Genomic DNA, 24,875 nt, shown 5'->3' with positions numbered 1-24,875 from the left:
ATATAAATTGTGATACAATTATATTTATATTGCACTATAATAAACAACCGAGCTATGCAAATAGTGTTTGATTAAATACCTATTTGTAATGAATATTTATAAAAAGAACATTTTCACAAAATGGAGACCACTCGTACAAACAGCATTTTAAATACTTATTCATTATTTAAAACTAAAATGATTGATGAAGTCATGGTAATAATTAAATAGTTTCCTGTAAAACAATGCTTATCGAAATCGTTTCCACTTCCTCTGATCCAGGCCCAACAACTATAGAGTACCCAACAGAAATGTTTAAAACTGTATTTATTTTGTGATTTATATTTCAACGTGAAAATGGAAGTGCGCTATTATACAGTCATATACAACAAAAACACAAAATAGGCTAGAAACCAATTTTTATTTTATAAAAATGTATCTACACAATGGTTTATTATGATTTCAACTCGAAAACCTGCAGAATTTCCATATTTCGAACATCACTATATCCTTTGGACGGCCGTAACGTATGTACACGTAATTATGCATTTGCCCCGTTTCCTGCACCCTTCTGGAGCTCCACTGAGTCCCTTGAAAACTAAATACTAGTTTTTTGAAAAGGAAATGTTCATCACTGTATAACATGTCAATACCGTTTCGGTCATTGCATTAGTGACGTCACAAATCACCTTTGAACATGCCCAAAAAAAGTCAAAAATTGAGGTCTGAAAACCGGATTTTAGTATGTGCCCGGAAACCTGCCGTTGTCAGCTTAATCATCAAGATACAGATATGCAGATGATCTTAAACGATAGGAGAGATAAGTAAGAGAAAATAGTTTCTGCCTCCTATGACCAGTGCGTGGTGACCTTTAGGGGATTTCCGGTGACTGTTTTTGCTTTTTTGTAGTGTGTACAGTTTGTTATTATCGTGAAAATGGCATCAAACCGAAATCTAGATTCAAACTGCTTTCATAAATGGCATTTGTTATAAACAACTATCAAAACTGAGTCAAATTCGAATCCTGTCTGCCGTCGAAAGGATATAGGATATTTAATGTATATTGTTTCTCTTCGTATGGCGAACCCCACCGAGATCATTATATTAAAAGATGAACAATCAGAGTTCTCAATTACTTATTACATATATCCGCTAGTCATTTGATAATAATGATCGACGTAAATGTTAAGGACTTAACGTCTAATCGTCTTTGCTTTCATCGCATCAATAAAAATGTCTTATCATAAAACAATTTAAAGCAAAATTGTTAAGAAACATAAATGAAAATATTTATTCTTGGTATTGACATGTTTAAAACAAATCTCACTTCGGTGTTTCAAATAAGAAAGTGAAATAATGGCACTGTTTCAAAATACCGTATTATATGTAGTTGTACCAAGTCATCCACATCTATCTTTGAAAATTGATGGATTTTGACAGATAAAGTCAGCTAATCATTTAATTTCGATATATATATTACAGTTTATAATATATATTGCATATATATCAGTTTTAAACATCTATAGTTACCAATAGGAAACAAAAGAATTATACAAATACAAAAAAGCACAGTTTTAGAATCCAAACCTGACTGATAACATTTTGAATTAGACGGTGACGCAATCAGCTAATTCAAACTAATTATGCTTAATGCATTAACCAAATATTTAAAAACCATGCATTCTAATATTGAATTTTGTAATGTGTAATCATTGTTAGGTTAACAGAACAGGGAACTTAGAAAATGGATTTCAATATATCGATAAGAATAGAGTTTTATTCCATTATTTGATTTATTTACTCGACATCTCACCGGATGTCTATAATTACCACTTTTTAATTGACATAAAAGCATGTGAATTTGATAACAATCAATAAACAACAATCAAAGATACACCACAAAGCATATTATATTATTCTAAACAACAAGTGATTAGTAAACTAATTTAACTCGATTATAACAATAAGTATAGGACAAACATGCTACAATTTATATAAATATATATGACAAAATCGAGCAAACTCGCATCATCTTTCGGTTTCTCTTACAGCATAGGAGATAACGTGTTGACCTTCAAAACACACGCTTTGAAAAGGACGATATCTCAAGCATTTGAAACCATATATATCAGTCCCTAAGATGTTGCGAAATAATTGAAACTGATAATTAAATGCGATCCTAGAAAAGTTGGAAAATCAACAATTTATACATTCAATAACTTTCTAAAACTTATACAAAAACATCAAGATATGCATCACCACCAATCACAAAATTGTTATCCCATATTTATAAATACATTGTGCAATGTAACAGATGATAAATGATATTTAATTAACAGAAGGCTACGTGGGCTGTACAGCAATGAAAACCCGGATACAATAAAAAAGCAGATACAATAATAAGAAAATGATTTATTGTATCCGAGCATCAATTGGGTTTAAGAATATACAACGTATGTATCTCAACAGTTTCTTACCGTACTCAGTATACAAACTAACCACGTTGAATTCGTATGTAAATATGAATGATTAAACATCGACTAATCGACTGCACATAGTCATTTCACTTAGATACTAATAGCATTCGGAACCTCTTCGGGGTCTAGCCATGGGTACCTAGGGCAGCGCTGCTTGTTCTTCTCTTTAATTAACAAAGACAACTTCTTCAAGTCATGTCGAAATCTAAAATAAAAGTCGATTGTATTTACTAATAGATATAAGTTACATTCAGATATAAAGGAGCTGATTTAGATAATATTTCGTTTTCATCATCGTCGCAAACATGTTTTACTTTTAATTAAAGAAATTTTCTCTCTTATTATTATCATTATTTATCAATTGTTCTTAATTGTTATATAAAGAATATAAAAATATCAAAAACTTTATTTTATGTAAAAAAATGACTTACATAGTTTAGAGAAGAAACAATAATTCAACCTAATAATTGTACGTTTAAAATCGCCTGAAGGTAAACTTTATGTTTATAGATAAATGTGGTATTTCACACATAGATTTAATAAACATACACATAGAGAACATTGCTTTAGTTGAATTAATACGATTTCTGCAACTAAACTTACTCTTCGACAACTACGAGGGCTGCAGGATCATATATGTACTGGACCTCGAAATCTCCGAGACTGTTGGTGCCTTTGTCACTAAGTATCTTTGTGATAATCATCGTATCCAGTGTAGTAGCCTTATCTGGTAAGGCATTAAGTACACAATCCTCTTTCAATGGCGACTACATCAAAAATAAATGTGGTTTAAAGATTTTGGGAATCTTTTTATGAACTTGTCCATTCATTTTCATCAGTTTTGATTCTTCGATTTATTACATGATTTTATCGCGTTAAAATAATCTAATACAGTATATGTTGGATCTTAGACTTAACAATATGTACATTCAAGATGTAAGATGTAATTTAAGTAAGAATACATCACATTTTCAACTGATTAATATTACTAAGATGATAGTATGCGGTATTCCAGATTCTTTAATTGTTTAGGTGATGATATGCTGCATTGCAATTTTCTTGATTTGCATTATTATTGCTAACTTGGTTTCTAATGTTATCATAATTTATTTCCATGGCAAATGTCACATCTGCAATTAATCTTACTAATTTTACACTAAAGACCAAATGCCGTAAGATATATTCTTATTGCCAAGAGCAGGTAACTGTTTATCCTAAAAAACAACTTCAACACCCACCTTGTCTGCCGGTGGTTTACCGTTCATGGCGGCAGGATACGCTGGAGGGAAGCCATATTGGTCGTACTGGGCAAAATTTGTAGCAGCATGAGCGACGCTACATGTGAATATAATACTAGTCAAGCATATTGTTAGTTCGTCGATCGTCTGGAACTTGCCTTTTCCTGGAACGCCCTAAAATTGAATAAAATTGAGTGGAATGTGCTTAAAATTTACTCAACAAATAGGGGGCCACTTTGGGTTTGAATTTCTTACAAAGATAATCGATATAGCAGTGTTGTTTAATCAGAATAAACACATTTATTTTTGTTATTATACCTCAGATGAATTAACGTGATGCACAGTAAGAAATGAAGCTTAAAGTTGTGCCATATGGATTTGTGATTGAAGTTAATTTGCATGCTAATTAAGCATTAAAACAAAGTGTGAATAGATTAATGACACTTTTTAAATTGTTTCTCCGTTGAATTAAAAACATGACCTTTGAAATTAAACGAATTTTTACCCAGTACGATATGTTTCATACCTGCACTCCACAGCCTCCTTCTGCTACTGGCTTGACAAGTTCTTGAGCCCATCCTTGGATTTCCTTGTCTCCTTGTATCTTTTGTGGTGAATCTGAAGCAAATAAGGGTATTGAATAATACAGTATGTGACAAAACAATATCTACGCAATATCAGTAAATTAAAGAACGACAAAAGACACACGTGGATTAAAACGTAACGATTTACGGTTTGCAGTATTTCATACTTCGGATCGAATTTCACCACAACAATGTAACGAAAGGTAAGGTTAAAAGACAAGGTTAATTTAGTTACCCCAATATATGATATATTGAATTGCAGTGAAAGCATGCTTTCATCACAAAACATCAACATGAAGAAGATGTTGAAGACGCTTGACATTGCATATATAACGCGTCCAAATCACAACCTAGATCATGGACCAGCTATGAGTGGATCATTTAGAAAATGTCAGCATAGTACATATAATTGGTAATACAAGGAAATTGCTGTAATGTGCTAATTTGCTGGTGATGTTCTTACATGTTGTCCGGCGGCGTGTTGATCAACGTAAGGTTGATATTACATCTACTATGGGTAGTAATTATTAAACTTCTAAATCAGGCAACAGCACAGAAAAAAATTGTATACTGCAGAGAAATTAAAAGAAGTTATTGACATTTTCTGAGTCATCATCTTTTTATGATTTAAATATATATTTTCTGTGATATTTGATATGTTAATATTTTCCACTAGTAATATCTTATCTTGTTTATGAAATATGCTCTATTTACATATAATCCATAAAAAGATGTGTGAGGAGGGTTGCACGTAGACAATATCTGGCCTTCGGACAAACATGTACAACGTACATAAGATGTTTACATGTGTACGTTCTTGGTATGAGAGGAGTCAGACACGTTCACTTCACTTTTATTCAAATTCAGAATTATCTGCATGGTACCACCCAGTGTCATCTGATAAGGGCATACCGTGATTATTAGAGTATGAAGGTATGTCGTGCACTGTAAGAATTTCATTTCTTTTCATTTTAAAGATGTTTTCAACATCCACGTTAAAATTAATTTTGTCTATTCCGCTATGTAATACGAGACAGATTTATTTTGTGAGTTCAAATGTTATCATATTTCATGATTGACACACGCCTTTACTGTCAGTTTAACTAAATAAATGTAAGGAATTCTCTGTGTATGAACCTAGATGTGTGTTGACCTACTTTATATATATCGTTTAGGAGATGGGAGGGTAAACACTAGGATATACAACGTATTGTCGACAAATAAACACCAATTGATTTGATGCGATTAAAAATAAGTGAAGAATAAAAAATGATTAAAATTAGATATTCAGCAAGAGCCCTCACTTGTCTGTTAGCTATCCTAAAGTAATGTTCAACCACTCGATATTGTTCAACCGTTAAGTCATATATTTTACAAATGTATACTTGTTACCGCATAATTATCAATAAATACACACAAATATACGCAACTCAGGATATGTCCCTTAGCCTGCGCCTCATTGCATTTCTTTTGTTTCCTATTGGTATAACAAATTTGAGTTTAAAACTAATTAAGTTACTGCCCTGTCCATGCTTTTATATTTTTCACTGTTAACATATAGCTTTATAGATATTGTGGGTTTCGTCTGGCATATGTTAGAGAGTTTAATTTAAGGTACAATAAAGCTTCCATGATATTTCTAGATTTAAATATAATATTGCAGGTATAACCTCAAAATCTCTTTGTGTCTTGGTCGTTAATGTTCCATATAGTTGCTACAATTTGTGGGCGTTTTAATTTTGCTGAATTTGAACGCGCATAATCCTATTTCGCGAAATCTAATACCTCGCAATTTTTCTTGAAAATCATGGTGCTGTATATCACACTAATGCGAATGGTGTTTCACGAAAATACATTTCCGAGAAAAAGTTCTAAAGAATCAATCGTGAAATTTTACATCTACAAAATATAACTATGCAGTATAATAGTAACTTCTTTTTATGCTTCGATCGACTACGTGGAATGATGCCTTTAGACTTACCGTAATAAATTGCTAAGTAGTCGCCGACGTACTTCTTTATGATGTTGTATAGGGGTAAAGCGTCTTCACGATAAAGATAACCAGGTAACACGTTCTCATCTAGTACCTGTACACAACACCAATCAAAATCAAGCCGAGTTTACTGTTAACTACTGTTTCAACATGAAACCCATTCATTTAGTTGAATTTCGGATATATCAGTAGCATTGAAATGCATTAATATGAAATGCTGTTAAACTGAACGAAAGGTTCATCATTATTTTACTTTCGTCCTTTAAGATCAACAGACCAGGCGAATACGTGTGTCCATAGTACATAATTATATCTGCGATAACATGTGTTACATTCAAGATAGGGCGAATCATCAAATGAGGGATATATGGTTAAGTATTACATGGAGTAGACAGTGGAATAAAGAGAGGACAGATATTAATTTTTGCAGCAGTTGGTAAATTATACGAGAGCTTATTCATAGGTTGTGAACCTCAAATGATTCAATTCTAGCGAAAACAATTTTTGATTATTTTTTAAGTAATAACGCACTAACCCCTCTGCTCTCAAGATCATTCGGTAAGGTTCCTTGGACATCCATTCTCCATTTACGTACTCTACAAATGTAATTTTATAGACCAATGCACAAAAACTTAAAGGATTCGTTTATGTAAATCCAGATTTACATGCAGGGTAAGTTAAACAAATTGTATGTTTTGTTGTTTTACATGGTTTATTCTAAAGATTGCGGTGTCCCTGCGTTAATGATCTGTAATAACCATCATTTTATGAATTATTTTTTTCGAAAATTACCGACTATTACCAAAAATTACCAATTACTGTTTATTATGCAATGCCTGGAGTAATTATTATATGAGTCATCAACAAAAACGAATAATCTATGAACATGAATCAGTATACATACTCTCTTCTGACAATTTCAAACATCCCTAAACGGCCGATGGACATGGACTTGTCCACCCATCCTCCAGGACTGACCAACTCCCCTAGGGCGCGTCTGAAATAGAAAACAAAACACACATATTGGAAATAATTGGATAACAGAAGTAATTTGCTAGCAAGTGGACTGTGTAAATGTATCATAAATACTTATGTATGGGTCATTGACACATCTGCATTTCAGATAACACTTGATTCTTACATATGTGTAGGATACTGATAAGTCGAACTGTTAAATGTGTTGAGAAATGTTAGCGGTAACCCGCCCCTTATCCTCACACGATATTGACAAAATTAAAAGGAGATACTTACGAATTGATAGCCAGTAGATACAGAAAGTGTGGTGCCAGGAGCTTGAAGACCGGATGTGATCTAGAAAGGTTCCGGTTCGTCACCACAGCGGTTCCCTCCATCATTAAATGTGTTGCACCTGTACAATACAAAGTGTTTATTGATATTATATCAACAATACAGATTCCATCACGGACTCAAACACATAACGTCATAATAAATACGTCAATGTATATCTACCCATTGTACTAAGCCATGACTAAGAGTTAAGAGGAAACTTATGGTCGATACATTATCAAGCCAATTTGAGAGAAAAAAGTTATATATGTAAAACCAATATTAAATTTAGGGTGTTTGTTAGCATTTTAAATGTTATTGCTGCTTTAAAAGTCGGAAATTTTATTACAAGCCTTTTTATTTTACTTATTAATTCTCTTTATTTTATATTTTGGGTTTCACATATTCTCACGCTACAGAGCGACGATTATCAGCAGTAAAAAGAACATTCAAAACCCAGGACTTGGATTTCATGAGCATTCAGTCATATATTACATATTTAGATTATCCACAACTATTAACTGATGAAAGCTTAACTTTTTTGCTGATATACGATTACCTAATTCCATACCATATATTATCCTTTTTGCATACACAAGAATTTGATTCATCGACCAGTTACAAATATCACGCTTACCTAGATGAGTGAAGGCCTGATGATAAGAACAGTCGGCGTTATTGAACCACAGTTTAGCGGTAAGCCAGGTGTATTCTGGATCAGTTGGCAAAAACACCTACAAACATAATACTTTCTAGCTATACCGATAGTTTAATTAACATTTTCGGCATTATTCATGTAGGTAAACTACTGTATTCTGTAAACGTGTTTATTTTGGTGTGATCAAATTTTAGCGCAAAGGGCAACCTTGAAAAGATTACCGAACAATAAATTCATGCAATCACCATATAAGCTATACAAAATATATTTAGAAAATATGTTGACGCAACATTTTATTCCCGCAGCATTGATTTAAAATAACTATACCGCTAAAATATGAACGTTTTCAGAATTCAGCGTAGAGAATGCAATTTAACCACATTTCAGTTTATGAACTTTATTAAGAAAAGCTCTAAAATATTATCATCGCTAAAATAATATTTGTGCAGTTGTTTTTCACAAGTGAAATATCATATAATGAAATAAAAGATTTGTCCAGTTTTTTCATTGTCTTCTTTGTTTCATTTTATTTAATGAAAATCAGTATTCTTACTGGATTGTCTTCTCCTGGTTTCTGGTTTAACTGGATGGCGACTGGCATCAATTTCTTTTCTTTGTTGACAAAGAACAGGCCAATAGGAGCACAAAGCTGTAATCAAACACATATATTGAGAAAAATAAATATTACTCCGATGGTAAGGAATAGAAACTGATAAGTAAATAATTAATATGAAGAAATATTATTGTCCAATAACTTAAAAAAACGATTACTGCATTGCAACTATCGCCTTCGAAGGTTATTATATTCAAAGCGTGAAATCTGGTTTAGTATTAACAATTTCTTTTAAAATGCACTTCCAAGTGTGACGAAAATCCTACATGATATATACTGTATTAACCCTTTATTAATCATGTAAAAACCATTAATACACTTACTGTTCTTTATTTTGCGTCATCGCTAATGTAAATTTTAAAGTATTCGCAAATGCATGATTCGTTCTCAAGAGCTGTTTTTGTAATTAGACGCTATACAATACTCTCCAAGAATTTGAATTACCGTTGAAACTACTTAAGGGAATATTAGTATTTTCCAAAAATAAAGTGGTTATAGCATTTAACAATTTAAGAGACCTTAAGTGAGTAGGCCCATTCAATTATTTTGTTAGTGTGACTTATTCAGTTGACAAAAGAGGGCCGATATTTAAGGGGAAAACAGTATAGGATACACTTAACCATTCTATCTCCTGAACATGGGACACCTTCAAGATCCTTGTAATCAATGTAAAACAGACGCTTGGCATCTATGGCTTGTTGAAGAGAAAGGCCTTCTATGATTGTCTTGACCATGTCGTCTGTGACTGCCAAACTGAAGAAAAACCATAATAAAACATTAAAAATCAAAGATACCAGCAATTCCACAAAAGGATCTTATTTCAACAATTTGACTAAAATTATGTGTTGGTTTTATTTTGCAGTCCTTTGCAATTAAAGTAACAGGATTTTCTAATAATTCTACTGGTTGAAATGTTTGTCAATAAGATTATCTAATGATGTTTGCATTATTGTAACCATCGGGATTATTGTAACATGATTTGATAATTTTAAAGCGCATTGCTATGGAGCCACAATCGAATTCTATATATTACACGTGTATATACAATGTAACATGTCGTGGAGATACATACTTTGTAGGAATTGCGGTACAAAGTCGTATGACTGAGTGGTTCACTTTTGTTAGTCTCTGGCTTCCAAAATATTCATCTTCTTTCCAATGGTGCGCACTCTGAGACAAAAGATGTTACAAGGGTTATAATGAGACATCATCCGCAATATTCCAGAGGTTACTATCATTTACCTTATATCCACCCCTGGCCTATGTCTAAGTGAACTGAAAAAACTAAACAATAATAGGCATGCCGGGACTTTACTTGAAGATTTCATAGATCGATCACAACGCTCAACTTCAAAGTAACATAGTGTACCGTTATTTGATTCTTTTGATGTACAAAAGACTACCTAACTATTATTTATGATCATGAAAATCCGTGACAATAGGTATATAGATGCTGAAGAGTGCTTGATTTTTGAAGATTATAACATGTTCTGCTTATTCAGTTCCTACCTCAGTGTTTGCAATGGCAATATTCGTATTTTTATATGGCAGTAAACAAAGACTATCTACTTCAGGTATCAATAAAGATCGCTAGTGATTCAATGACGGTACATAAAACAATATATAAAATACTTAATATTACAGGATTATCCCTTAAGTTTACTTCCAATCATAAAATGAAATAAAAAAACCCATTTTCTAACTGAGGAGAATACATTTGCATATTTTATCAAGCGTTTCCTTTTTTCTCAGAGTTGGGCAGATAATTCTAATTTATGTTCCACGTGATACCCGATATCGTTTGTGCGGGACAAGTATCTCCTGTTGTGATGGGACGTAACTCTTTGTAACTCTCCCGCTAAAAAACAAACCGTTAGCTCAGGATATCATGTTGATTGATTTAAACAAGTAAGGACAAAACTAGTATAGGCCTAGCCTGTTGGTCAATCCAATATTGTTAATATGTAATATACCTTCTTGTATGAATAAATGTAATACTTTTCTTGTTGACAATAAAATATTTTGAAATAAAATATCAATTTTTAGCGTCATTCCATACTCGATAGAAATAATAGTCCCGTATAAACGTTATCAGGTATCACGCGGTACGTGAATTAGTTCCACTGGAATTACAAGGCTAAAAATGTCTCCCGGGCATCAGAGATGGTTAATATTTGGAAGAATGGATAATAAATGTTTCCATCGACCGGAATTACTTACATCTGGCAGAAAGAGACTCTCCTTGGTATAAATATTTTTAAGATCTTCAAGATTTTTCCATTTTCCAGTAAAGTGTTCCTGGATCTTTGAAGTTAGCTTGAGGTTTATTTTCTTGGTCAGTATGTCCCACTAAAAAGTAATACTGAGTTTGTACATATGTAAAATACACACGATATCATCTACTGCAGGTAGACACAAATTAATACAAATTCAAAAGCATTCGAATAGAAGTTAAATACATTATTGAAATCACTATTATCAAATTGTTGAAAAAGTTTAAAACAAAAACATGTTTGCTTCTGGTAGCATATTATTAATTTATCAAATGAAACACTGAAGAGTCCAAGCATTTGTATAATGGAACGCAAATAGTGCTTTAATCTTACCTGATAATCATCTGAAAAGTTTTCGTCAGACGGTAGGTTTTTCACCTGTAAATATACCATTCCAAACAGCGTTAAAATGATTTAAGATAAAAAAAAATCTTGTTTTTAACATGTGACGAAAGTGAGATGTTTAATATCTACTTATAACATGAAATATCACTGGGTTTGGAATTTTCAAATATTTTATGGGTAGAAATATTCGTATTAGCAAATAGAATACCTGTATTTAAACAGTAATATGTAAAATATATTTTGGAAAAACAACAAAAGCCTATCCCTACTACATATGAACAGGGGGTAAAGGTTATCATATTTTTCCAAAACCAGAACCAGACGTCTTTGTATCGTTCCTTGACAACCACGAGAACAACAAAAATATTTCACAAAGACCAAAGTTATACAACTTCACTAACGTTTTTTTTTTTTTTTTTTTTTTTTTTTTTTTTGAAAAGGATAGTCACTTTTTTTCCGATTCTTAATAGAAATTGTTAACCACTAATCATTATTATTAAACAGCGTCTGGGTTAACATTTATATTTTAACAGCAACACCATCTCCCAAATGATTACTCGATGTAAATAACGCGTTGAATATCTTTTTATGACAGTAATGCATTTCATATTGCACGCTTTTCAAATTGCACAATATCAAGAAAGTGCACACAATAGCTTCAATATATATATATAGACCACATATATCATTCAACGCTTAAATGGCTTACCTGTCCCGGAAGTCCAGGAGCCTGTGCTTGGATTTCATACAATTGTTTCATTTCTGCTAGTTCAATTTCCCGCTGTTCTTTGAAAGGGTCTGTATCAGACGGAAGTGACGTGTCAAGATGACGTATGCGGTAGTGGTAACCCGATTTAATCCATCGGTGGAATGGAAAGACGAACTTTTGTCCCGATTTTCTACACAACACTTCGACAATATCTAAGTACCATTCATCCTTCAGGCCAACGGAATCTCGCCATAGCTCAATGTGGTTAATATCATCGACTTCCTTTGTTGACAAATTAAATGTGTCTTTTTGTCCTCTTTCAAAATCGTTCCTGAAGAATTTGTCCAGTTTGATTACGTTGGTACTGCTTTTGTCACCATGGAAACGGACTGATACATGAGCATCCGTCCCAGCATGCTTCTTGTCTCCTGTCGTTACCCATACAGTGTGAGTTGTGGACGCCATTCTGGAGCATTATAGGAAAAAATTAGTAATATAAAACTACCATTGTGATGACAAAAGATTGACATTTAAATACAGTCTATTGTGGCCGCCATTAATATCTAGGTCATAGAAAGTTACGGAAGCAAAGACGAGAAATTAAGAAATAGTTTCGAATTCTAAACACCGTGAAATATCAAGAAATTCATTGACGTTTATTAACTTTAAGTATTGCTATTGGCTCGTAGATAGTTGTGTGTTTTTTGTTAATTTGGCCAAAATATGCATACATGTACATTTCACCATGTTTACTAGTGTCAATAGCATGTACAAGGAGCGCTAGTTTGACCGGATTCGACTTTACAAAATCATACGTTCATAGAGTCCTTTTGGACATGGCGGTTGTGTAATATATCAGAAACATATACAGTCAAACCTGCCTATGCGTCACCCTGTATATTGCGTCACCCTGTCTAATGCGTCATATTTAAAGTCCTCCCGCGAGATTTCCTCTATATTTCACCTGTATAATGCGTCAACCTGTCTAACGCGCCTGCGTCACACATTTATTGTACACATATCGTACAAATTACCTGTGTAATGCGTCGTTTGAATTTGCCGCGAACATATTCTGTAAACAAGTGTTTGTACTTCCGGTTTGCAATGAGATCTCGCGAGATATCGCAATTAGCTGAGTAGTGTTTATGACAACAAAATGGCTTCCAAGCGAACGGAGTTAAATCTACAGCAGAGAGTTGAAGTCGTAAAACGTCTTAACAGTGGGGAAACCGCAACGAAAATAGCCAAAGACTTTCATGTAGGAAGAACACAGATACAAAATATTAAGAAAAGAAAGGCGGAAATCTTACAGGATTACGAAATTCATGGACCATCTCCGAAAAGAAAGAGACATGTCACGGGAAATGAAGACATAAATAACTTGTGTCTGACTTGGTTTAAAGATGCTATGGCTCGACGGATCGTGATATCTGGTCCACTTATTCAGGCACGGGCTCTCAAATATGCACAGGAACTGAATATCACCACATTCAAAGCATCTAACGGATGGCTTGAAAGTTTTGTGAAGCGAAATAACATTGTTTTTGGTTCGCAGAGTGGCGAGAGAGGCGACGTCAATATTGATGTTATTGACGACTGGAACGATCGACTACAAAGCATGTGCGAGGGTTTTGACCCTAAAGATATATTTAATATTGACGAAAGTGGGATTTTCTTTCGGGACACAACGAAAAAAACATTATACATTTCTCGATGAAAATCCAAGAACAATTGGCCAAAATGGTATGTGAAAATAAGAAAAAACAGTCCAGTATTGAGGATTATTTCCCCAGTGTTACGAAGTCATTTGATTGATTTTAATTTACCAACTGTGATATTATAGAACATTTAACTACAACATATGTTTTAAACATGTTTTGTTACCAGATGCTGTTTTAAATCTTGAAACACTATTAAAATAAACTTGCCTTATGAGATTTTATTACATTTTTATGATATTCCTCAACATTTTTTAATATTAGATTAAACAAAGTATATGTATCTTAATTGCTATAGTATGATGCTATAAATTTTGATAACCTAAGATATAAAATAATTTTTAGTTAATTTATAATAAATTAGTATTGATAACTTTAGCTTTAAAATAAATTTGTATTTTAATTGTATACCTGCTATATTGTATGTATCATTTCAATATTTCATAGTAATAAAGTAAATTTGTGATATAACGTTTTGCATTGTTTCCTTTTTCACGATCCTTGGGCAACCTGTATATTAAGTCACCTGTCTAATAAGACACTTTTTAGTCTGTCCCTTGGAGTGTCTCATTACACAGGTTTGACTGTATACATAGAGATTGGAAACTCCTTCTTTGTCTTTGTTGACAGGCAGAGGGACCTCCGGTTTATAGGCATTTTGCCTTGGCTAACTACTTTTAATTGTATTCTTTTAAACATGATATTTTTGCATCAACACAAAGTTTAAACATTACATCATGGTTTGATATGATCAGTTTTCCCGATTGATGTTATTTAATATTATTTTTGAAAGCATGAAAACAAGCAATTTTACCTAGTTTTTTTTCGAAAATCAGGCATTCAAAACCGGAAGTGCGTTTTGTTTTATTAATAAATAAGTTAAAATATTATTTTTATATCCAAAATCGTACTCAAACCATCTGAAAATTACTGAACTGTTACAACATATCAAAGTTATTCTTTTATATTCAACTATTTAAGAGTTTATCTAAAAACCCCTAAGCACATACAGCGGTACATCTGCCGAGCGCAAAATTGGAGGAGTTGCCAATCTCTATGTATATTTGTTTCTGAATATATCATACAGATATGACTAATATAGAGACGTTGAAATTGAAACCAATGCACATTTTTGCACGTACTCAATATCATTATGCAATGCAGTTTTAAGAAGAAATGTTAAATTTCGGAGTTTTAGTCCGTTTTCATGAATCTGTATATTTTGCCCATAATACAGGCCTGTTTAAACAGGGTCTTTAACCTTATATCGCTAAACAGTAAATGCTAAGAAGCAGATTATGTTTATTCTTATTTCATATGTCTTTTAGATTCTTTTTAATCGAACAACAATACTTTGTCTTACTATTTAAAATTTATTTTGTTAAATGTATTTCTCTTATCATTACCAAAATGCCTATGGTAAGCTATAACTATATCACAAAACGTAATGTGGAAAACAATGATTTTAAGATAATTTGAAATTAAAAATGACGACAACACATACAAAATATTGTATTGACCAATTGCCTAAAGTCAGCAAAATGACTCGAAAGATAATACATTGTAAAATTTGTTTATATAATAACTATGGTATGAAAGTCGAATAGAATCACCAACATGAGAACAGAAAACCGTTTCCTCGTAAATCCAAGGTTAGTATGTCGTAATGACGAGAAGAAATGTTGCTTTATGAGGTAAATATCTCGTAATAACGAAAATTTATCTCAAAAAACATACCAGATAAGTGTGACGTAATTATGAGACAAATACCATGTAATGATAAAATGTTCAGGGTTTATTGTCTACGCGAGGTTTTCGTTCGATCGTGACATTATACTTTTTTTAAGTCACTTACATTTTTATGGTGGTGGTAAAATGATCTTGCTACCATTAAAGCTGTACCTATATTTTGTTATTTATCAGTGTTACCTGTATATACTTACATGTTTATACAGGTAACATGACACGTCTTTCGGCTACTTATTTCTATACAAAATACGTCTACCTATATAGTGAAAGCAGAGACGTTCTTACACGACATGGTAAAATGTATATAGGTCGGATTACTCTTACTGAATCATATATAGACCATGTGTTGTCGCCATCCTTCCTTCTTTTGATACATATTGCATTTATAATACCAACGAAGGTTTAATTGACTATTTCGTAGTGTAAGACTAGTGACAAATTATCATTCTCGAATGGATAATGTCTAAGTGATAACAAATATATTTTGTGAAATTTCTTATTCTATATCGTATCATATATTTCATAGGAAATGTCATTCAAGAGTAGGTATCGATTAAATTGCGGTGATTACATTACATGAAAGTTGGGATCATAACAAACCCTGGCAAAGATTAGTTATTTGCTCAGAAAAATAAGACGTTCTGCTATCAGACACATGACGTTACAATCAATACCTACCCACATAGGCAGATAATCTTGTTACATGCAAATACAGAATATCAACAATAGATGGTCTTTGTATGTAAAGTAAACGTTATTCGCCACCTTACATATTGGTAAATACAGATATATTGTGTAACAGAAACAATACATTGTGTAACGAGCTAGAAAACAAATCGTTATTAACTTCGCAGATGTTAATTTACAACATAACCTAAATAAAACATTTATATTCGAAGCTCGACTGACAACTCAACAATGATTTTTGTTTTGTGACAGTGGATCGAATGTGCTGACCAACGAAGCAGAAATATCAATACACAGGAACAACCGTTACCGGTACAAATACATCAGAAACTAAAGTCTAATTATTATCCTTCACATGGCATCAACAATGTGGCATTATACAAGGACTAAAATGTAATTATCTATTTAAGGCCTACATGTATGAGGTAGAGGTTGGCAATATTCTGATGCATGCGCTAATAGCTTTCCATGGGGTATACAAAATGAGGGGATAGAATTACGTTATGGTATAGCGAACCACAGCCTACAATAAGCTTGACAAACAGCGTACTTCAACGTAGCTCATCGTACAATAATGTGTTGTGTCACAGCGATAGCTATGCCCCCTGCCTAAAAGGTACAACATCTCATATCGTATTTTCACCCCCTCATTTATAAAACACAACAGTAGGCTAAAAAGCGTGACGAGGCCTTTTATTGAGTTTACAAAACAAACCACACTGCACTATGACCTATTATAGTGAATAATAGAATCTTACATGGGCCTGTCAGGTGGACAGAGGAATATCTCAACCCGAGTGAAAGATTTTGGCTGGTCAACCCGAGTCTAGCCAATGGTTGATGGTCAAAATCTTTCACTCGGGTTGCGATATCACTGTCCACCCGACAGGCCCATGTAAAATTCTTTTTCTCCCATACTTTAACGATAAATGGTAAAAATTCAGTTTCCCTACCCCGGTAAAAGACAGAATTATCTTTTCCATAGCAACCGCGGGATAACCCTGTCAAGTATGGGAAAATCTCTATCCGGGTTAATTAGACTGTGAAAATGATGATGACAAATGTCATGATCTGCTTAAGATGATTGCCTTTTAGAGTCACATAAGCTAGGCGACGGGGATGAATTAGGTCATGTTCAATGAAAGGTATCATCTGTCAACTATGCATCTTCTTTGCTTCCATGTTTATAATAAATGTTTAAGCTATTTGAAATTGTTTGATGAGAGAATTTCAAGCAACCCTTACATTGCAAGTATGATGACAGAACTGTGTCTGCTACCCCATTGTATGATCGTTAAAGGCGACTGTTTTTCGTATTTCCACTCCCTTATTTTTAATATACCACACTACCATAGCGCAAGTATGACGAGATCTTTACTGTTAATAAGTGCGCAAAACAATTAACACTGGACTGTGACCTAGTACATATATAGTGAAATCCATATCCGGGTTGATTAGACTGTAAAAATGATGATGACAAATGTCATTATCTACTAAAGCTGATTGCATCTTAGACACATGCGCTAGGTGACAGGGTTGAATTTGGTCGTATTCAATGAAAGGTATCGTCTGTCAACTATGCATCTTTGTTTTCCATGCTTAAAGTAAATGTTTAAGCTATTTGAATTTGTTTGAGAGAATTTCAAGCAACCCTTATATTTCAAGTATGAAGACAGAACAGTGTCTGCTACCCCATTGTATGATCGTTAAAAGCGACTGTTTTTCGTACTTCCACCTCCTCATTTTAATATACCACAGTACCATAGCGCAAGTATGACGAATTAGTGTGCAAAAAAACACTGGACTGTGACCTCTTATAGTGAAATCCATATCTGGGTTGATTGGACTGTGAAAATGATGATGCTGATGATGACAAATGTTCTTTAATTCATATTCATATGCTTTCATACAGCATACAGCAGCATCAAACGACATTTTGTACCTGAACCTCTAGTAGTTCAGGTTTTTTGTTCGTTATTGCTTGAATAATTATTTCTAAAGCTAAATAAATATTGCTGTTTGTTTTCTTTTTTCATTTCCTATATTAATATGGAATCTTCTTAACTAGTCTAACAACTTCAATAAAACTCGTTACCATGAATATGCTGCGTATGATCATTCATGTGTGACGCTAAGATCGTGATAGATTCAGCAGGTGTTTTACCTTAGAAAATACATTATAGAATGATGATCACGTAATATTACCACTGGGGTGTGAAATTAACAAGACGTGTAAACGAGTGGATCACATAGAATATGTTAACGTGTTTACCATTAATACGATGATTTTATGCCCATTAAAGATAGTGTGCTCGAAAAATATTTGCTTTTAACAATAACAAAAAATCAAATTTGAATTTATAAGCGCATACAAACTATACTTACACGAAGAGTTTCCACAAGGAAGAATAACTTAGAATGAAAAATGGTCAGTTGTCCCGAGAAAATACAAAAGGTTTTCGAGATGATGGAATTATCGAACATGTATTTGGATGGCAAAATCTCAACTTCATCTAGTAAAATTGAAAAATGAGTGCATATTTGTTCTGAGTTCCTTGCGTGACAAAGACAGAACCTAATGAGTACACCACTAAGAATCGTGATTTCCTTTTTGTCACATCTTATAAACTTATATCGAATACGCAGGATGTCGATAAGATGAATTTAGATTTTCGATTTAAACATGAACAAGAGATTAAATTGTTTACGTGTGGTGGCATGTACCGACTAATTGATGCTTGATAAAAAGTTGTATTTATAATCTTAGTATTTAGGAGATGATCTCGGTAAATGTAAAGTAGCATGCTAGGTTATAACATATTGTTTACCTAATACTTTCAGGTTAATTTTACACTTAGATACAACGCCAGTCGAAGTAGCTGTTTTGGGAAATTATCTACTATCAATGTAACTTAAAGTGTTTATCTTTGATTACAAAATCTGCTTCTAGGACATTGCAGTTGTCATACAGAGCATTTCTTGCAGGAATGTCTCTTAAGGATAAGCGTCTATAATGTATCTTTATGATACCCGATACGGAGTCAAATTAGATTACCTCGATGTACTCGTGACAAAAGATCTCGATAAAGTAGCATGCTAGGTTATATAACATATTGATCATTTGAAACTTGCAGGTTATCTTTACACTTAAAACTTACGACAGGCGAAACAGCTATTTTGAGAAATTAACAATTATGTAACTTAAATATTTCATCTTCGATTTCTAGAACATTGCAGGTATAAAAAATTGATAAAGGGATGTCTCTTTTAGATAAAGGGATGCGTGGTAAAGCTCTACATGGTTAAAGACTACTCAAAACTTGCTGAATACATAAAGAATTGATATATTTACTAGTTGGGCGACAACTGAAGGAATGTCGTAGATGAAATGAAGAGAAGAGAAAGGGGAGATAACTCTTGGTGTTACTCTTAAAGGGGCCAATTTCTTAGGGTTATGAAAAATATTTGACCCCTGTGACCTTGAATGAAGGCCAAGGTCATTCATTTAAACAGCCTTGGTAGTTCATTATATACTGGCAATTAACCTGAATGATACATTTTGATTGACTATTCTTTAAAAAACACCAACAAAGGAAGGTAATTAAATAAAAAAAAACAAGAGGCCCAAGGGCCTGAATGGTCATCTGACCTCCTTGGCAAAAGTCATATAGGAAATTAATTAGATATGGTGTTATCGTAGCCATCTTCGATTTGGGATCAACCACAGATGTAACAACACTTTGTCAAGATCATGTCAGGATCATTTTAAGCAAGTTTCAGCCAAATTGCACCAGTATAACTTTAGAAGTTCCAAATGTGTTTTCAAGATGGCGACTGTGGCGGCCATCTTGGATTTCGGATCAACCCGAAAAATAACAACATTTGGTCGGGACCATGTCATGACAATTTTATGGAAGTTCCAGCTAAATTGCACAGGTAGAACTTGAGATATATGTACAAAACGATAAATTACGTATTGTGTCTATTAGCTTGTACGTCGGCATTTCTACAAATCTGATATATCTGAGAGTTGATTTTAATATAACAATTCATAGTTACGGTCTTTAGAGAATAACGATATTGTGCATGACCTTAATGAAATTATTTCACCTTCACAATATATTATCACTGGTGAAACTTACATGAAATACTGAGCAAGTCACGAGTACATCTCCATACCCATTAAGGCAAACATTATAACTACAGTGCGGTATTTTAAGATTTTGTTATAGAAATTACGTTCTAAATTGCAAACACATATGGAAGTACACTCTACCAGTCCAAATGACTACTTTAAAGCCATTCTTCCGAGTAACAAACACACATACTCCCATAATGCAATTCGTTGTAAAGCTTGAGGCTAAGGGTTATCAGGAACAGGACGTTTAGAGAAAGCTTGTCGTCTGTGTGAACGTCCTATGCGTCCATTCGATACTTTATCTAACCTTGACCACACATAAAATGTATAAAGTGTACTTAGTGGCCAAAGTCATTTCTGTTCTATACTAATATGGCTATTATCTACAGTATCATGTTCATTAAAATTAAATTCTTGTATTTTTACTCGAATTCAGTTAAGTTACCGATACCTTTGTAAATAAGAATACCGTTTATATATTGATTTCTTAAGATAATGTGTTTCTTTAATTGTGAGTTGAAAACAAATATTGTCCACGTTCATATAATGACTTGTACAAAACTAGTGTTACCAGTTAGTATATTCTACATATGTCCATGACTAAAAAGCGGAATGTTCTATCCCGTCGGTACCATTTTTATCCTTACTCCCAATCATAAAAATCCCCGACTCCTACTCAATTTTAAGCTTACCCTTAACATTCAAATGCAATCCATCATTGATAGATTGATAGGCTCGTAAAGTCATTGGAGCGAACATGTATGTTTATATCCAGGTACAAGCATATGTTATGTAATTTTTACCTTGAAAGATCAATTGACTACTGTGAAATGCTTGAAATATATATCAGCTTATATCCTTAACAAATAAGTATATATAGTTGGATAGTTTCATAAGCGAATAAATGAATGCGTGTATATGATTTTAACGGAATGATAATAAACAAAAAATAACTATTCAGTATCGGTAAATCTGCACACCTGTGTCTGTTGCTTTGATAGCCAACAGATGCATAACACATATGTAATTATAATAGCTGAAAGCGAATGTTTCATCACAAAACGATTTACATCTGACTTCAAATTTCAAGAGGTTGAAGTTTAAATATTTAGTCAATAATGCTTTACATACCTATATCCCTTGGCAAACAATATAAACTCCACCTGGAGCTGTCACAGATCTCACTTATATAGCTCGATGCTATGAACGATAGCCTACAGTCTACGCTATCCTAGTCACGGTTTAGTCCATAAGGAATACACTATCTGTATACACCGATGTTTATGCAAATCAGTAATGACACGCCTCCCTATATGTGATAGCGTTTGCACAGAGAATTTACGTCATGTTACTGTTAGTTATAATTGATATCCTTGCGTGACACATAAATTAAAGGCTATTACTAACAATTACACTGGATAATTACATAATTCGAGCTATACAAACACCAAACTTATTACTTTAAGTGGTGTTTACTTCATTTTGATAAGATATTCGTCTTCCTCTTGGATTTATCCTCATATATCTCTGAATTAACTAGTTAAGCAAGTACGTGGTCAGTCTGTACATTGATGTTACAATGCATATGATGAAAATAAATGATGTGTTGTGCATCAAGGAGAGCTTTAAATGCAAAAATAGCAAATGTTTTAGAACATCAAATTTTATATATCTGAAAATTGATTTATAATTCAATTCATAGTTTCGGTCTTTAGAGAATAACGATATTGTGCATGACCTTAATGAAATTTTTTCACCTTCACAATATATTATCACTGGTGAAAGTTACATGAAATACTGAGCAAGTCACGAGTACATCTCCATACCCATTAAAACAAACATTATAACCACAGTGCGGTATTTTAAGATTTTGTTATAGAAATTACGTTCTTCTAAAAAATTGCAAACACGCATGGAAGTACACTCTACCAGTCCAAATGACTACTTTAAAGCCATTCTTCCGAGTAACAAACACACATACTCCCATAATGAAATTCGTTGTAAAGCTTGAGGCTAAGGGTTATTTAAAAAGCAAATACGATTGGTCTGTATGCCTAATTGTGATGTTTTGTACAGTTCCCGACGTTTAGAGAAAGCTTGTCGTCTGTGTGAACGTCCTATGCGTCCATTCGATACTTTATCTAACCTTGACCACACATAAAATGTATAAAGTATATACTTAATGGCCATAGTCATTTCTGTTCTATACTAATATGGCTATTATCTACAGTATCATATTCATTAAAATTAAATTCTTGTCTTTGTACTCGAATTCAGTTGACAGTAACCGATACCTTTGTAAATAAGATTACCGTTAATATATTGATTTCTTACGATAATGTGTTTCTTTAATTGTGAGTTGAATACAAATATTGTCCACGTTCATATAATGACTTGTACAAAACTAGTTTACCAGTTAGTATATTCTACATATGTCCATGACTAAAACGCGGAATGTTCTATCCCGTCGGTACCATTTTTATCCTTACTCCCAATCATAAAAATCCCCGACTCCTACTCAATTTTAAGCTTACCCTTAACATTCAAATGCAATCCATCATTGATAGATTGATAGGCTCGTAAAGTCATTGGAGCGAACATGTACGTTTATATCCAGGTACAAGCATATGTTATGTAATTTTTACCTTGAAAGATCAATTGACTACTGTGAAATGCTTGAAATATATATCAGCTTATATCCTTAACAAATAAGTATATATAGATGGATAGTTTCATAAGCGAATAAATGAATGCGTGTATATGATTTTAACGGAATGATAATAAACAAAAAATAACTATTCAGTATCGGTAAATCTGCACACCTGTGTCTGTTGCTTTGATAGCCAACAGATGCATAACACATATGTAATTATAATAGCTGAAAGCGAATGTTTCATCACAAAACGATTTACATCTGACTTCAAATTTCAAGAGGTTGAAGTTTAAATATTTAGTCAATAATGCTTTACATACCTATATCCCTTGGCAAACAATCTAAACTCCACCTGGAGCTGTCACAGATCTCACTTATATAGCTCGATGCTATGAACGATAGCCTACAGTCTACGCTATCCTAGTCACTGTCTAGTCCATAAAGAATACACTATCTATATACACCGATGTTTATGCAAATCAGTAATGACACGCCTCCCTATATGTGATAGCGTTTGCACAGAGAATTTACGTCATGTTACTGTTAGTTATAATTGATATCCTTGCGTGACACATAAATTATAGGCTATTACTAACAATTACACTGGATAATTACATAATTCGAGCTATACAAACACCAAACTTATTACTTTAAGTGGTGTTTACTTCATTTTGATAAGATATTCGTCTTCCTCTTGGATTTATCCCCATATATCTCTTAATTAACTAGTTAAGCAAGTACGTGGTCAGTCTGTACATTGATGTTACAATGCATATGATGAAAATAAATGATGTGTTGTGCATCAAGGAGAGCTTTAAATGCAAAAATAGCACATGTTTTTAGAACATCAAATCTTATATATCTGAAAATTGATTTATGTATCAATTCATAGTTTCGGTCTTTAGAGAATAACGATATTGTGCATGACCTTAATGAAATTATTTCACCTTCACAATATATTACCACCGGTGAAAGTTGCATGAAATACTGAGCAAGTCACGAGTACATCTCCATACCCATTAAGGCAAAAATTATAACTACAGTGCGGTATTTTAAGATTTTGTTATAGAAATTACGTTCTTACTTATAAAAATTGCAAACACGCATGGAAGCACACTCTACCAGTCCAAATGACTACTTTAAAGCCATTCTTCCGAGTAACAAACACACATACTCCCATAATGAAATTCGTTGTAAAGCTTGAGGCTAAGGGTTATTTAAAAAGCAAATGCAATTGGTCTGTATGCCTAATTGTGATGTTTTGTACAGTTCCCGACGTTTAGAGAAAGCTTGTCGTCTGTGTGAACGTCCTATGCTTCCATTCGATACTTTATCTAACCTTGACCACACATAAAATGTATAAAGTATATACTTAATGGCCATGGTCATTTCTGTTCTATACTAATATGGCTATTATCTACAGTATCATATTCATTAAAATTGAATTCTTGTCTTTGTACTCGAATTCAGTTGAGAGTAACCGATACCTTTGTAAATAAGAATACCGTTATTATATAGTTAACAAATAAGTTTATATAGATGGATAGTTTCATAAGCGAATACATGAATGCGTGTATATGATTTTAACGGAATAAATGTTAATAAACAAAATATAACTATTCAGTATCGGTAAATCTGCACACCTGTGTCTGTTGCTTTGATAGCCAACAGATGCATAACACATATATTATAATAATAGCTGAAAGCGAATGTTTCATTACAAAACGATTTACATCTGACTTCAAATTTCAAGTGGTTGAAATTTAAATATTTA

The 24,875-nt window shown here is 33.1% G+C and overlaps 2 protein-coding genes across 4 annotated transcripts; one reads left to right on the top strand and one right to left on the bottom strand.

Moving 5' to 3' along the window:
* Positions 1-381: 381 nt before the first annotated feature.
* On the bottom strand, positions 382-23,537 carry LOC138327785 (allene oxide synthase-lipoxygenase protein-like). 3 transcript variants are annotated; one of them, XM_069274168.1, is made up of 16 exons: positions 23,422-23,537; positions 12,157-12,622; positions 11,436-11,480; positions 11,050-11,178; positions 9,902-9,999; positions 9,450-9,582; positions 8,770-8,865; positions 8,196-8,292; positions 7,523-7,640; positions 7,176-7,268; positions 6,807-6,867; positions 6,260-6,365; positions 4,221-4,312; positions 3,695-3,868; positions 3,060-3,223; positions 382-2,661 (listed from the first exon to the last, which is right to left on the bottom strand). In XM_069274168.1, exons 2-16 carry the CDS (start codon positions 12,619-12,621, stop codon positions 2,547-2,549), a joined length of 1,986 nt encoding a protein of 661 aa, XP_069130269.1. In that variant the 5' UTR covers position 12,622; positions 23,422-23,537; the 3' UTR covers positions 382-2,546. The 3 variants fall into 3 exon arrangements, with proteins under 3 accessions (XP_069130269.1, XP_069130267.1, XP_069130268.1); XM_069274166.1 differs by lacking the exon at positions 23,422-23,537 and adding an exon at positions 21,580-21,719; XM_069274167.1 differs by lacking the exon at positions 23,422-23,537 and adding an exon at positions 21,612-21,713.
* LOC138327062 (tigger transposable element-derived protein 4-like) lies at positions 13,313-13,873 on the top strand. Its single transcript, XM_069273050.1, has one exon. The coding sequence runs from the start codon at positions 13,313-13,315 to the stop codon at positions 13,871-13,873; it is 561 nt and encodes a 186-aa protein (XP_069129151.1).
* Positions 23,538-24,875: the final 1,338 nt, after the last annotated feature.

Source organism: Argopecten irradians, chromosome 7 (genome assembly GCF_041381155.1).
Source record: "Argopecten irradians isolate NY chromosome 7, Ai_NY, whole genome shotgun sequence".
Taxonomy (NCBI): Eukaryota; Metazoa; Mollusca; class Bivalvia; order Pectinida; family Pectinidae; genus Argopecten; species Argopecten irradians.
The sequence above is the reverse complement of the archived record's forward strand: the minus strand, read 5'-3'. Positions and strand labels throughout refer to the sequence as shown.

Bases quoted from the DNA above. Each gene is read 5' to 3' on its own strand.
- LOC138327785 (XM_069274168.1), bottom strand. From the start codon at position 12,621: ATGGCGTCCACAACTCACACTGTATGGGTAACGACAGGAGACAAGAAG. The intron at 10,000-11,049 runs GTAAGTAATTCC...CTTTTGTCTCAG, and splicing joins AGAGTCTCTTTCTGCCAGAT to AGTGCGCACCATTGGAAAGA. The intron at 8,293-8,769 runs GTAAGAATACTG...TTATGTTTGTAG, and splicing joins AACCAGGAGAAGACAATCCA to GTGTTTTTGCCAACTGATCC.
- LOC138327062 (XM_069273050.1), top strand. From the start codon at position 13,313: ATGGCTTCCAAGCGAACGGAGTTAAATCTACAGCAGAGAGTTGAAGTC.